This window comes from Clytia hemisphaerica, unplaced genomic scaffold (assembly GCF_902728285.1).
Source record: "Clytia hemisphaerica strain Z4C2 unplaced genomic scaffold, Clytia hemisphaerica genome assembly, whole genome shotgun sequence".
NCBI lineage: Eukaryota > Metazoa > Cnidaria > Hydrozoa > Leptothecata > Clytiidae > Clytia > Clytia hemisphaerica.
The window spans coordinates 1,642,224-1,656,441 of record NW_027103507.1 but is presented as its reverse complement, the minus strand read 5'-3'; the positions used below and the strand labels follow the sequence as shown (position 1 = coordinate 1,656,441).

Sequence of the window (14,218 nt, the reverse complement as noted above, 5' to 3'; positions counted from 1 at the left end):
TGGCAATGACCTGAATTTTTTTACAGTTGTTCCCTTAATGCCAATGATTAGTTGGCTAGAGAAGATCAACCAATATTTTGACAAGAATTTACCTTTAGAGCCCTTAAGTGGGCCTGATTTAGCATTTTAGGAGGGAAAAAACAACGAAGTTAAGCAAATTTTCAATCGATCATATCTTTAAGAGACTTCAAGGCCCCACTGAGATTTTTTGAGGTTATAAACTAGACCTACTAAGAAAGCATTACTGAAAGTTTCAAAAAAATTTGTAGGGGGTTCAAAAAGATACGCCATCTTGAATTTTGCTCCAGATCAGCCAAAATAGCAATTTTTCGGCCATTTTTGACGGTTACGCAAAAATAGAAATCCTGAAAATGTTATTTTTGTGGCCAAAACCCACCAGTAAACCACTCCAGGTCAAAAGTTTGCTTCAAAAAAGTCTCAAGGACCATCAGCAGACAGCTAAAAGTGCTTCCAAACCCAGATTACACAAAGTTTGAAGCCCTCTACAGGAGGTGCTAGAGATTTTTGGGGAAAATTTTGGAGACTCAATTTGATTTTTTCTGATTCCCTACAAAAAGTTCTTGAAATCCACTGTAAATCAGCTTTCTAATGTACTTGAATAAAAATTCATTGGCTTTCAAAATCTGCTCCCCACCAGAGTTCATGATTTTTAGGGGTCAATTTCCGCTTAGTAGCCTATCTTTGAGACGCTGTATCTTCAAAACTACTTGAGATATCAAGGTGAAATTTTCAGGGTCTTATTTTCTTGTGTGATGGATCATTTGGTCAAAATTTCATCAAAATCCAAGAGGATGAGGTATCACACCCTGAAGACTCTTAAAAAAAATGGCTCTTAATCGCTAATCTATAAGTGTGTCTTTTCATCTCTTGATGATGAATGGTTTCTCTTTTACAGCCCAGTCTTGTATTGAGCTGTCTAATCGTCTCGTTAGATCTGTCTTCGCTATGGTTATACTGTCTGCCAGCATGCGAGACACTGACGCAAGTCACCGAGTTTCTGTATACCCAATTCCCCTCACATGGCAAGGGTTGGCCTGAGCGAAAGTATATTCACTTGCCAAGTGAATCGTAGCACTGAGTATGAATCGAACCCTGACCTCTTGAAAGGTGTCTAACTTTCACTTTACAATGCAGAATCAGCGCAAATCTTTCCACAATTCATAAAGATGTTTGAGAAGGACGGGCGAACGTCAGTTAGGAATTTACAACCTGTACCCATCATCATGGATCGAATGTTCAAAAACCTCAAAGCTGAAGGTGATAATTTTTTTATACTTCCCTCTCTTCATACTGCCCTATTCCTTCACCAAAACATTCTTTTAAAAAGAACAAGTTAATTTTATATGAGGCTCAACTATTCTTATTTTATTCTGTGACTTTCAGAATGAAATGTTCTTGATATAATATATGCTTACTTTATTCGCACTTATGGACTTAAAATCAGCCATTTCTGAAATCTGAGGCTGGAATTGTTAAGGTTTTGACCAAAACTGAGTCGCATGCTCTTATACAATTACAGGAGACAGTGATTTAGTTGTATTCCTACGTATTATCTCTGGTCTAAAGATTGCATAAGCTAAAATGTTATACGTTTTTTTTTTCACAGAAAAGATCAAGAAACTGGAATATACAGAAGCAAGGGAAGAAATAGGCCATGGTATAGAGTAAGTCACCAAAATATTCATTTGTAAGACACATCATGACACCATAGTCCGTATAAAAATCCCGGTCTGGAAGCCTTATATTTTATTCCCTTGTTTCTTACTTGAACTTGCGTTGATAGATTTGTTTTGCTCACTTTTTGCTCATGTGATTAAATCTTAAACCAATCCCAAGAGGAGTACTCGGTAACGTCATAAAAAACTGAGCAAATCGATTTTCGTCCTTTGATAATACCAAAGGAAACAAGACGACTCGGAAGTCGAAAATTTCGCATAATATTCGAAATGAGAGAAATTCACCATAAAATAACGAGGTCAAGCAGGGGGGGTATCTGCTGTACAACGACAGACAATCATCTGTACAATCATCATGCATGAAGAATATTGTACACGAGGTTGTAGATACCATACTATATACTTTTTCATAGAGAACCTAAATGGGGGGGGGGGTTTGTAGCATTGAGTTTAAAGCCCGAAACCTTTCTCAGGCAAGAAAAAGTGCATTTTTGACGACAGATTGAATGTAGCAATTCCTTTGTTTACGATTGATATTTTTTTCGAAATTTAGCGGTAAATTTTAGTTTCAATCTGTCATTTGTGTAAAAAACAGAGGAGCCGCTCAAGGCCGCGCAAGTTTGGTAGGATTTGTTGGCTTCAAATCCTACCAAAGAGATTGACTTCTAGCCCTTCGGGTTTATACTTCATTGGTTTGTAGGGGTTCGAAATACCGTTTTCCCGTCAAAATTTTGGCTGAATCCCGTAATCCCGAAAATTGAAAAAAATGATAACACTGTCACACCAGTTTGTAGAGGTTAAAATACCGGCAGATTGGCAAAAAATAGACTAAATACCGTCACCGTCTGATTTTAAAATACCGTTTTCCCGTCTTTTTTTCGTCAAATCCCGTAATACCGTAGTTAAAAAGGGCCAATCCCGTCACACTGTAAAAGTACAACCCCCCTAAAACCTTTCCATCTTTTTTATAAGCGTAGAAAAGGCTTTCTATAGATGGCAATTTCACAATTGACTTCATACAGAAGAATAGTATAAATTATCCTAGGCTACAGTAGTCTAACACTTTATACCCCCCTTTATACTTCTTAGGAATATACTTCTTACAAAGTATACAGAATAAGTGTAACTTGCACTCAAAAAAAGTTAATATACCTACCCAAAGGCTCAATCTGAGTTAAGTTTTTCCAAACTGAAAAATGAGAGTATCAATTAATAAAATAAATTAAATTTGGCTGTTTTAAGCCCAAATTTTCCAACCGAATGAAAATATGTTAAAAAAGCTCAACCAAGGCTTGTGGCCAAGACAGAATAACGGGCTTATTTAGCACTGTCACTCAATTTTTTTCCCACCTGCTGTACCCCTATTCCAGGTTCGAATTTTATTAAACAATAAGAGCCATTGTTTGGATATCAAAATGCATGCTTATAGAAAGGCAATGTTATGCTTATGGAAAAAAAATATTATTGACCTTTACAAATCTTCTTAGCAGCATGGGGTCAACCTTCCTCTACCCGTTAACAGCCGAATGCCATTAAAAATTGAAAATGATTTGTTGATGGCCCCTTCAGGAGTGCAATGTCAAGTTGAATACAATTAAAAACTCCAGACTCCAGCATCAATATCAAAGCAACAATAAGAATGAATAAACTCATTTATAAATTATTCTTTTGTGTTTTGTTGTTGTGATGTTGGAGCTTCATCTACCCTGCCGATGCACCAGACTGTTGCTCATCTTCTGTTGGATGCTGAAAAGTATTATTAGATTACACCGCTCAAAACTGTCTGGTGTTTGTCTAGTGTTAAGTTGCACAAATACTTGAAGCTGGACAAGCACCAGACTTTTTCCTTTTACCGAGCAACAGAGACCTTTTTTCAAAGAGGACGTCCTGTGGAATAATTATGTAGTCCAGCCATAAAAACAATGATAGAGCCATGCATAATTACTGTATCATGTATATTGTAATAATTATGCATGGTTTTATTATTGTTTTTCTGCTGGACTACATAATTATTCAAAAGGGTGGCTTCTTTGAAAAAAGGTCTATTCAAATCTGGTCCCTTGTTCAGTGAAACAAAGTTTTCTCGGTTGACACCAGCCATTTTGTGTCCGGTGCTTCAGCAAGGCTGCTGTGCTGGCAGGGTTGTAGCCTTAATTAACCTGGACATGTCCAGGCAGTGTCCTATGAAAACAAAGGTCTATTCAAGATAGACCTTTTGCTAGTCAGGATGTTGAATAATTTAAAAAGACCAGCCTCAAAACAATGATTACTGTAAGAAAAATATATGCATAATCAGAATAATTATGTGCTATATGTGGTCATTGTTTTAGTGCTAGAGTTTTTAATTATTCAACAGGACATCCGGACTAGCAATAGATCTATTTAACATTCTCCCACTCGTTACAACCAAAAGTTTTTCCAACAATGACAACAATGGTGGATAAGATATACTGTAGATTGATTTCCACCTTCACATGTTATGGACAGACGGTGTCAATCGAATGAATCTATTTATTTATTTATTAAAGAATTACAGTCCAGGCACACGAGGGCCTCTAAACCGATCTTGTACAAAAAATCTTTTTTAGGTACAGTTTGTCACGAGGACTTCCCCGCACCCTCCAATTAAAATCTTCATTTGGCTTTATTCATCTCGTCTGCTCTTCTTTTCCATTCTTTGATTTGCTCTCTCTCCATTTTCGTTAAGTCGTCGGTGATGCTCAATTTTACGTACTTCTCGTGCTGTCTTAGTTCAGTCAACTTCTTCATGAAGCGGTACTTTATATGGCTGTCTTTGAAGGCGACTTTGATTGGACGCACACCATTTGATTGTTCTCCAACTCGAGAAACGAAGGTTGGTTGAGTTTTTACGTTGACGTCGTTCAAAAGTTCGTTTACGAAATCGATATCTTCTTCATTTTCTTTTTCACGCACCCCGTGGATGATGATGTTTGCGTCTATTGAAAGCTTTCTTTGGTCTTCGATTTGTTCTTCGACTTTCTCCCTTCTGAGTAACTGCTTCATGTTGTTTAGGTTCAACGAACTATTTACTTTCGCAGCGTCGGCAAAACTTTTTGGTTCTTTAGCCACTTGAACTTTCGAAATCTTAGCATTCATTGTCTCTTCAATTTTGGTGGATAGCTTCTTTTCCAGGACGGAAAATTGGCTCTGGATTAGATCAGTTACTTGATTTTTGTCTTTTAGGTATTCCTGACATTTTGCCTGTAAGTCCTTGACCACGGTGTTAAGTCTCTTTTCATTCTCACTTTTATGGTGTATAATGGTTTCACATGCGTCAATTTTTTTATAGCTGTGTGTACAGCACTCTATTCTTTCTGCTTGATGATGGATTTTTATGCTGAGGTATTTTGCCAGAGAACAACAAGTTATGCATTGGTATTTTCTGTAACCTTTATTCAAAAACATATTCAGCTGGTATGATGGTAGTCCAGTGCAGGCATAATGTAGCATTCTTTGACATTTATGGCATTGAATCTTCATTTTTTCATTATCTTTAATGCAATTATGCTCCGTACAACGGTTGTTGTCAATCTCAAATTCTTCATTTTTTTGATTTTATTCACTATCGTACCGTATATACTTACGCGCTTGGCCTTCCACGCTAAAAAAGCTCTAAAGAAGTGATCCAATTTAATTTAATCCCAATCAAACTTATAGAACATAATCGTAATCAAACAAAATCGAAGGTAATTTACAATCAATCAAACCAATCAAACGTTTTACTCGAACAACGCACAATCGAACACACGATCGAATATTACCAAAAATCAAAAAGTTTGTGGTCTATATAACCACAGAAAGCCCTATTTCCACGAAACAGCGCTTGAGGTACAGGTACAGGTGAATCATAAATTGAAAAAAGATAAATCATTTTGAAAATGACGTCATTTTCTACATTTATATATGCAAAACCATGCAAATCTATTTCGGCAATCTATGATTTGTATAAAAAATGGCTGCTTCCATATGAATGTGATCAACGACGAAAAGCTCTATTCATCTCACTATCAACACCTATGACTAATTGTTAAAAAATATTATACCTGTGTTTTTGTATTGAAGGGTTCTGTTGTCTGTTGTGGGGGTGTGATCAAAAAATAGCCAAAAAACTCTACTGAGCACTGTAAAAGCTTATTGGTGCATTCAATAACTACACAAACATAAAATACTAAGTAGTAAACGAATGACAAACCTCTTTAAATACTCTACAAGTTACCAGAAAACATAATAAAAATATATACACAGCAGGAGAAAAGTGTACAAAAAGTGTTGACTTCAAGCAGCCATTAAAAAGCTTTCACAAGGAATGTTTACACACCCTTGGTTACATTCACCTTGTAGAACCATTAAAGAAACGCTGTTATTCATCTTTGTGCGTGAGTCCATCTTTAGAATATTCTAGAATGTTCTAGAAGAACATGTGGAGCACTATGAACACGAAGAACGAGTGCTGAGTGTTGATTTTTAGCACTACAACCGCAGAAAACCGATTGTAATACTTTCGCTATGCGAAATTAAAAATCTAACAAAAAGTTAAAACAACAAACTTCCAGACCAGTGTTTTTTATAAGGACTATAATGACACAGAGTTCAAGAACATCTGTATGTGTTTGGTAAAGAAACTATTACTAGCGAGTATTTCTACAGATTAATTTTGTTTGGGAGATTGTAGAGCAACACTTGAACAAGCTCACAAATATACGCCTACAATGGCGTTAGAAATAAAAATTGGGTCCACTCTGGTGCAAGATAAGATGGAAATTGATAATGAAAGATACTAGGAAACTACCGTGGTTTAGAAAAGCTAAATATACATCTTTGTCTCGCAGTTTTTGATATAATTACATCACATCAAGTCTTGTTTTGAATAAGATGTTCAATTTTCGCCTTATAATCGATCAAATCCCTTTTCAGTTCTTCATTTTCCATAGTAAGGGTTGAAATCTTTTTGGACTGATTGACAATTTTGTCTTGCAAGCAATTTACATTCCACGCTAAGTTGATTTCAACCTCTTCTAACTGATCTTGTAGTTCACTGATATCTGTATTGTTCGCTTCTAACTTTTGATATTTCTTTGGTCGATCGTCCTTCAGCTCTGGTGAATCTCTGGTAAAATTGCAACCACCATGGTGTAAAGTTGCTGTTGTTGCAAGTTTACCAATGCTGGAATTTCCACAATCGTTAATGTTAGAAGACATCTTGTTTTGATATTTAAGTACTGTATTTAAGTACTCTACCAGTACCTGGACTTGACTTTAAACAATAATACAAACGATAATTTTTTAAACTCAAAAATTGGTTATTATATTTGACGTCAAAACATTTTTTTGATTTATTTGACGGAACAATTTATTTGAAGGTGAACGGCCGTCGCGCTAGCAGGGCACATTTCATTCCCATATGAAATCCATTGTCTGTTTGTCCAAAATTGACTTTGAGGTGATTAGATTAACCCTGTATTGCTTTCAGAGTATCGATACGCATTGTTATTATGTCCTGACTCGGTTCCTGCGGTTTTTTACCTCGATTTTTACAGTTGTTTTTTTCATGGTCTGACTGAACTTTTCTTCAATTCCTTCAATGAGGGATGCCGCTTTCTGAAAAACTGAAGAAAGGGGAGACTGGATATTGTCTTCAGAAATAGGTTTAAAGGGGTGGGTCCACATTCTTTCCTACTCTATTCAGGGTTGCACTCTCTACTTTTGTACTTTCAAAGGGGCATCGGTCGAATTTGCAATAAATTTGTCGCCCATTTCTAAGGCGGTTAATAGTGAAGTTAATCAAAACACTTTGTTTTCTAACTTTGAAAAGCGCAGAGGCCTTGGGAGTGTGTGCTTTTAGGCATGCTTAAGGGAAGGGTTTCGGGTACTTAATAAGGGCCCTATTCGGTAATTGTTTTTCTCAAACCCCCTGCCTAATAATTTTCAGAGAAATATTTTGAATGTACTTTTCCAGATAAAGTCCGTACACCCCCCTCCCTGTAGTTGGGAATTCCAGAATTCCATAGGATACCTCAAATTAAGGGAGTGGGAGTCATGGGGTCTCTAAAAATCAAGACGAATTCCATAGGGTAAAGAGTATTTAGATTAAAGAATTCCACAGGGGTCATGTAGGCTCGGAATTCCAGGGGATCAGAAATTTTGATTAAAGAATTCCATAGAGGTAAGGAGTCATGCAGGCCCGGATTTCCAAGGGGGTCAGGAATCTGTTACCTGGAATTCCAAGGGTACGACCGAAAAAAAATAAAATCCTCAACAGGGTACGAACTTTATCTGGAAAAGCCTAATTTCCTTCCTTTTTTCTATTTTCCATTTCTTTATTAGCACAAGGAACTTGATTAGCATGAACTAACTTTTTACTAACATTTTCGCTAATGGAACAGAAAATAGATAGATGAAAAAAAGATAAAGTAATTTAACCCTATTCAACCTAGGCTTTTAGGGGCGGTTCAGAACTAGGGGGGGGCTTTTCCTGTACCACCCCTTAACTTTTGATCTAGTTGGTCTTTTTGGGTGAAATTTGGCACACAAGATCTTTGTCACGTAAGGTAACTTTTGACAAAAAAAATTTTTTGATGACGTCACTCATCATGCCAAAGGTGAGCAAAAACCGAAAATTTCCTTTGTTCTTATAAATAGCTATTGTATTCTAACAAAAGCTTTAGAAAAAAGTTGTCTGAGTTTAAAATGCTTATTTTATCCTAAATATTCAATAAATTACGGTTTAAACGATATATTAGACATTAAAAATAAATTTGTATTGGAAAAGTGTCAATTTTTGTGACACCTTACTGTCAGAAATGTCATCATACTCAAGGTGTGAAAATTCTTAGGTGTCAAATTTTTTTTTATTTTGAAGCTAAATAAAAGTTAGGAATTTACAGAAAATTTCAAGGCAAAAGCTCTATTATTTCAGGAGCTATTACCAATAGTTTGACGTCCGAACAGAAAGAGCCCCCCCCTAGGCCGAATAGGGTTAAAGACTATATAAAACTATATTAAGAAATTTCTTAAGATTTTCCACCCAGGACATTTAATTTTCTGACCACCCCTTCGACCACTAGATTTAGACCATCCATCCACTACCCTATTTCAGCCCGTTTATTAACCCGAGACTATGCAGTGTCAGGCAATTGGTTTGGCCGGATATGCAGCTTGATATCATGTAGAGAGTCTTTACAAACTCGATATAATAATGATCCATTTTCGGGGAGTTATAAATAAATTTTGTATTTATGAAAAGATAATACTGCTATGAATTAAAAATATTTTTACATACTAAAGTTAAGGTTAAAATTAATAGACATTATTCAGAAAGTTTCTCAAGCATTTTCTTCCAATTTTCCAACTCTCCTCTCAACATTTTATTCGCATCGGTCAATGACGTAATCGCTTCAGATTGTTCTGCCACTTGATTCACCAAACCTTCCATCTCCCATGCAAAACGAACTTCAACAAGGGCGATCTGATTTTGAAGCTTCTTAATTTGTTCTTCTTTTTCTGTCATTGTGATGTGTTGTTCAGTGTATTTTTCTTGGGATAAGAATAATGTTCCAGATGTTCGTTTGGATGTTCCAGAGTTTTGGTAATTTTTTGTCAATAATTTTTCGTCGGAGACTGTTGCGGTTGCGGTTGCTTTTATCGAAGACATTTTTACTTGCAAAGATTTGAAAAGATTGAAATATGCGACTTTGATTTGTACTTTTTTCTTGAAACCAACTTCTGACTTTATTGCAGAATGTCCTTTTTCAACTAAATGCTGAAGTAAAGATACTGTACTGTATAAGATTATCTCTGACGTCAAATATAAATTTTTAAGAATTGACGTCAAAGTCATCGTTCTTTTGAACCACGATAGATAATTGGCGGTCGCCCATATTCGCATTTCGCACCACCTTTACAGATAATCTTACTGGCAATAGCTGTAAATAAAACTAAATTACGATATCTTTTCTCTTTAATGACAATTTTCCGCGGCCTAGTGTAGATTAAAATTTGACGTGAGGTTTTGCTATTTTAGGTCACATGTAATACCTAAAGTCGAAGGTGGTTATCAGACTATCACTGATGAATCTTCCATCCGATTCGCCGGTTGATTTAAAAGACCTTATTGTGGTTTTTCTATGAAAATCCTATTTCCTCTTCAGCTACTGTCTCGATTCGATTTCCGCAGTGCGTCTTGATGGCCGATTAACTAAAGTTCAAAAAAGATATGTTCCAGAAGAAACAAATAACCTTGCCGTATTTATTGAAGAGCCTGAATCAGAGACTGGCTCTACGGGGCCACAACCGGTGGAGTCGTCATCAAGCCAACAACAAAGAGTGGTACCTGGTATAAAACGTTCGCTAAGCAAAACAGAAATGATGAAAAACAGTGAAGAAAAACCTTCCGCAGCTTCCAAAAGGAAAAGTAGCCAACCGGTCAAAAAAGGTAGAAATGATCAAAAACATTTTCAGTAAACTTAGGGTCTTTATAGCGAACCTAAACTCATCGTTGCTTTTGAGAACGGATATTAGGGCAATCTTATACGCACGTACCTTGATCAAGGGCGTTTTTCAATATACTTGCGGGTTACAGCGGGGGAGGGGACGCTGGTAAAAAAAATACTGTTTTGGGAAATCAAGCTCACGAGACTGGCTGGAAGCCAACTTTTCAAATAAAAATTTCCGTCGGTCAATCTCGGAATTTCTCGGTTGATCGACGCGAAATTCTATTCAATTTTCGATGCAATAAAACTCAAAGAGCCCTTTTTGTTGGTTAATGCCCTAGATTGAATTATAAAATGCTCATCAAAGCGTCCCTCCTCGCGTCCTTCGATCGAATTTGTGTTCAGGCCTAGAGTTATCGTTCTTTTCTACTGGTAGCTCTAACTGGTAACTGGTAAGTTAAGTTTAACTTTTTCTCTGTTTCCGTATTTAGAAACTCGTAAAGAAAAGACCATGAGAGTAAGTGTTTGTTACTGTTACTAAAAGGTTACTCTAAATTTATACTGTAAGCTTCTACTTGTTTTTGGGGGAGGTTTTTACAAAAAGATTTCGTCTTCTTTTTTAAAAAGGCATTTACAGGATGCAAAAACTGTTTGAAAATGGTAAATGAGTGATTTCTTTCCTTCTGAAAAAGATTGTGCATTGTAACGGAAAAATGTGTAATGAGTTAAGCTATTGTAAATTTTTTAATGATTATAGTGAAACATTTAACTAGAAAACACTACATATACGTCAAAAAAGATGATTCAAAATTCGGTCACACCGTGGAATTTTTCATCTAAGAAAATTATCGCGGTTAGAAAATTTAGCCACATCTTCAAAAATCTGGTCCCCCGACTGCTATATTTACCCGATAAAAAAAGTCTTTATAAATATAATTTTTTTCTAGCGTTTGCGTACATTGGTCGATGGTGTGGTATTGAAGTATGGGGGGCTGGAACCGAGTGATGTCAAATACAAAGAGTGTTGTCAAAAACTGTTCGATATTTGTGTCGACGAACTGAAGGTAAAAATGATTTTTTTAATTAACATGTAAAGTAAAGTACCTATTGTTCTATTTTTTTCCGTGCCCAGTAAAGTTTCAAGTTTCTTTTCTACGCAAATCTTCGAATCAATAATGCCCGTGTAGTTTAGTTCTGCTAAATATCATACATAAAGATTATACATAAAAATGAAATTGTTATAAATCTTCTTTCTCTTTTTCTCGATACATTCGATAACCTATATCAAATATTTTGATCACTGTCTCGTCCGTGACAAAATTGTAAACCTTTTCAAGTAAACTTTTTTCGTTTTTTGGTTTTCTCTTTTTTGATTTTCTCTTGCGAGGTTCCACACAATCGGCAAGTAGCAATATCAAAATCATTCCAATGATAACTTTGTTCTTCAATTTCATTTTTTCTTCTTTTGTGATTTTTATGTTGTTCTCTATAAAACAAAAAATGAATTTATTTGATTAATACCTTTGGTTTTCAAGAAATTTGGTGGAGGAGAGAAACAAAAGCGAGAGAAATGGAGAACGGGCGAGAGGTGGAGCTCGAGAGAGAGAGAGAGAGAGAGGACATCAACCTTATTTGGCAGTAAAGGCCGGTCTCCACTTGCGCGCGCTGCGATCGCACCTTTTGGCTTCAATCCTTTTTGCTTGGAAAACATATTACGTCATAAAGATGTAACGCGCTGTTACGTCACCGTTACGTTGCCGTTACGTCAGATCGCCCCCCAATGGGATTGCTTCATTTTTCTTTTGACCAATATCATGGAAGCTTTGTTCAAAAAAAGTGCGATCGCAGCGTACGCAAGTGGAGACCGGCTTTAAGGCATTTTTAAAAAATTCTTTCATTAACAAATTTATTTCTTTTTCATTTCTTAGAAATTGACGTCATCGAAAAATTTGAACGAACAAATGAGACAACTTGCTAAGAATAATCTACACAAAGTATGCAAAAAGATTATCTTGATACACTTTTATATATATTTCATATGCACTTAAACGAGGCCAATTTAATTTGTTGTTTTACGGGCCATGCTACCCAAAAAAGAAGGTCGTTCAGTTGGCCAAAACAATAAAAATAAAAGTAGAATTTCACCTATAAAATCTCCTAAAAAGCCAGCAAAAACTACTACATCTTGACAAAAATGCGAAATAGAAAATGAAGAGACACAAAAAAGATTTTATGGATAAAATGACAAATTGAATTTGATAAAATTCTCAAAATCATGAAAAAACTCCCAAAATTTTGAAAATTTGGCAGTCTGTAAAGCAATAAAAATGAAAGTGTACTACCGAAAACAATTTTATTTTTATTGCGATTTCGGAATTTTAGGGTCGATCAGGTCCGTAAAACAACTGATAGAATTTAGTCTCGCCTTATCACAAAAATTAAAAAAAACGTTCTCTTTTCTATTTATATTTCGAGGTATGAAAAGTTATTCCCCTCTTTTAAATGAAAATAGGGACTCTAATTCAGATATTCTAACCAAAGTTTCTGCTATGGTTGAGTTAGATAAATACATTATTTTTGCCTTTTTTAAGGTCATCGTATCGAATACCTGAGATTGATCGTCGGACAATTTTGGTATCCCATTGATCTATGATTTCAATGGAGAATCGCCTCGTGAAGTAAGAAAACTTCTCAATATAACGTTAGATAGACGTTGTAACAACGTTGTGTGCCCGCTGGGAAGGGACAGTTGTGTAGAGAATCTTACAGATAAACACACTCATAAAAAATGACTGCTACAACCAGAGTTGATAGTTCTGAGAAGCAACTCTGATTCATATGTGTACTACATGTATTAGAATTTGTTTAGTCACATACAACAATAATATAGGAAAAATTTAAAAAAACTTTTGTAAAAAATAAACTGAAAATTGAGAAATACTTCACATTGATCGTATCGATCAAATTATACACGAACTAATTTCATTTTTTAATGAAGAATTTATAAATTTAAATCCTAATCAATCAATATCCATAAGACCTTCACAACAATTTGGTATGCACTTTTACACCCCCAAATCGATCTCAAATACATTGCACCCTCAAGTGCTGTGTTTATGTTTTTGAATTTATTTTTATGTTCCTTTAAAGCCATTATGATGTCCTTGTTTAATACATTTTCAACAATAAAATTATTGAGATAATCTGCTGCGATATTCACTCTATCTTGGTCAGATATGGTTTCTAAAATCTTCGCCAAACCATTTGCTGCCTGTAATATTTTCTCAAATTTTTTAAATTTCGTAACCTTTTCAAGGATGTAAACAACATCTTTCAAACATATTTCTTGGACACCAATCTCAATCAAAAGTTCGATCGTTTGCCCACCAGTGTCATACCATATTTGTTTGATTTCAGCTTTTGACATTTGCCCATTCCCCTGAGATGCACCCCTAAGTGGTGTGTTTATGTTTTTGAATTTATTTTTATGTTCCTTTAAAGCCATTATGATGTCCTCGTTTAATACATTTTCAACAATAAAATTATTGAGATAACCTGCTGCAATATTCACTCTATCTTGGTCAGATATAGTTTCTAAAATCTTCGCCAAACCATTTGCTGCCTGTAATATTTTCTCAAACTCTTTAAATTTTGTAATCTTTTCAAGGATGTAAACAACATCTTTCCAACATATTTCTTGGACACCAATCTCAATCAAAAGTTCGATCGTTTGCCCACCAGTGTCATACCATATTTGTTTGATTTCAGCTTTTGACATTTGCCCATTCCCCTGAGATGTTAATAATGCCAGTAAAAATAAAATATGGATTAGAAGTTTTCTACCCATCATCTTTCTAGCAAACTATCATATTGGTTTACATTTTTACATAAATACAATTGAGTTCCAATTGAGATTAGTCTCTTTCCTATTGGCTAGTACCTTTTTGTTAAGGTTTCTACGCAAACAACGACAATTTTTCTCATGTCTTTTCCAAGAAAATGATGTAATCTTTTAGGTTCAGAATGATGTAATCTTTAAAACAAAATAAACACTAGTTTTAAAACAAGGAA

The 14,218-nt window shown here is 35.3% G+C and overlaps 1 protein-coding gene across 1 annotated transcript; it reads left to right on the top strand.

Moving 5' to 3' along the window:
- The first annotated feature begins 1,131 nt into the window (after positions 1–1,131).
- LOC136798944 (mdm2-binding protein-like) lies at positions 1,132–13,117 on the top strand. Its single transcript, XM_067055621.1, has 7 exons — positions 1,132–1,278; positions 1,628–1,685; positions 9,866–10,149; positions 10,639–10,664; positions 11,095–11,211; positions 12,076–12,141; positions 12,739–13,117. Exons 1-7 carry the CDS (start codon positions 1,188–1,190, stop codon positions 12,757–12,759), a joined length of 663 nt encoding a protein of 220 aa, XP_066911722.1. The 5' UTR covers positions 1,132–1,187; the 3' UTR covers positions 12,760–13,117.
- Positions 13,118–14,218: the final 1,101 nt, after the last annotated feature.

Excerpts from the sequence above, each read along its gene's own strand:
- LOC136798944 (XM_067055621.1), top strand. The coding sequence starts at position 1,188 with ATGTTTGAGAAGGACGGGCGAACGTCAGTTAGGAATTTACAACCTGTA. Across the intron at positions 1,279-1,627 it reads CAAAAACCTCAAAGCTGAAG|AAAAGATCAAGAAACTGGAA; the intron begins GTGATAATTTTT and ends TTTTTTTCACAG. Across the intron at positions 11,212-12,075 it reads TTTGTGTCGACGAACTGAAG|AAATTGACGTCATCGAAAAA; the intron begins GTAAAAATGATT and ends TTCATTTCTTAG.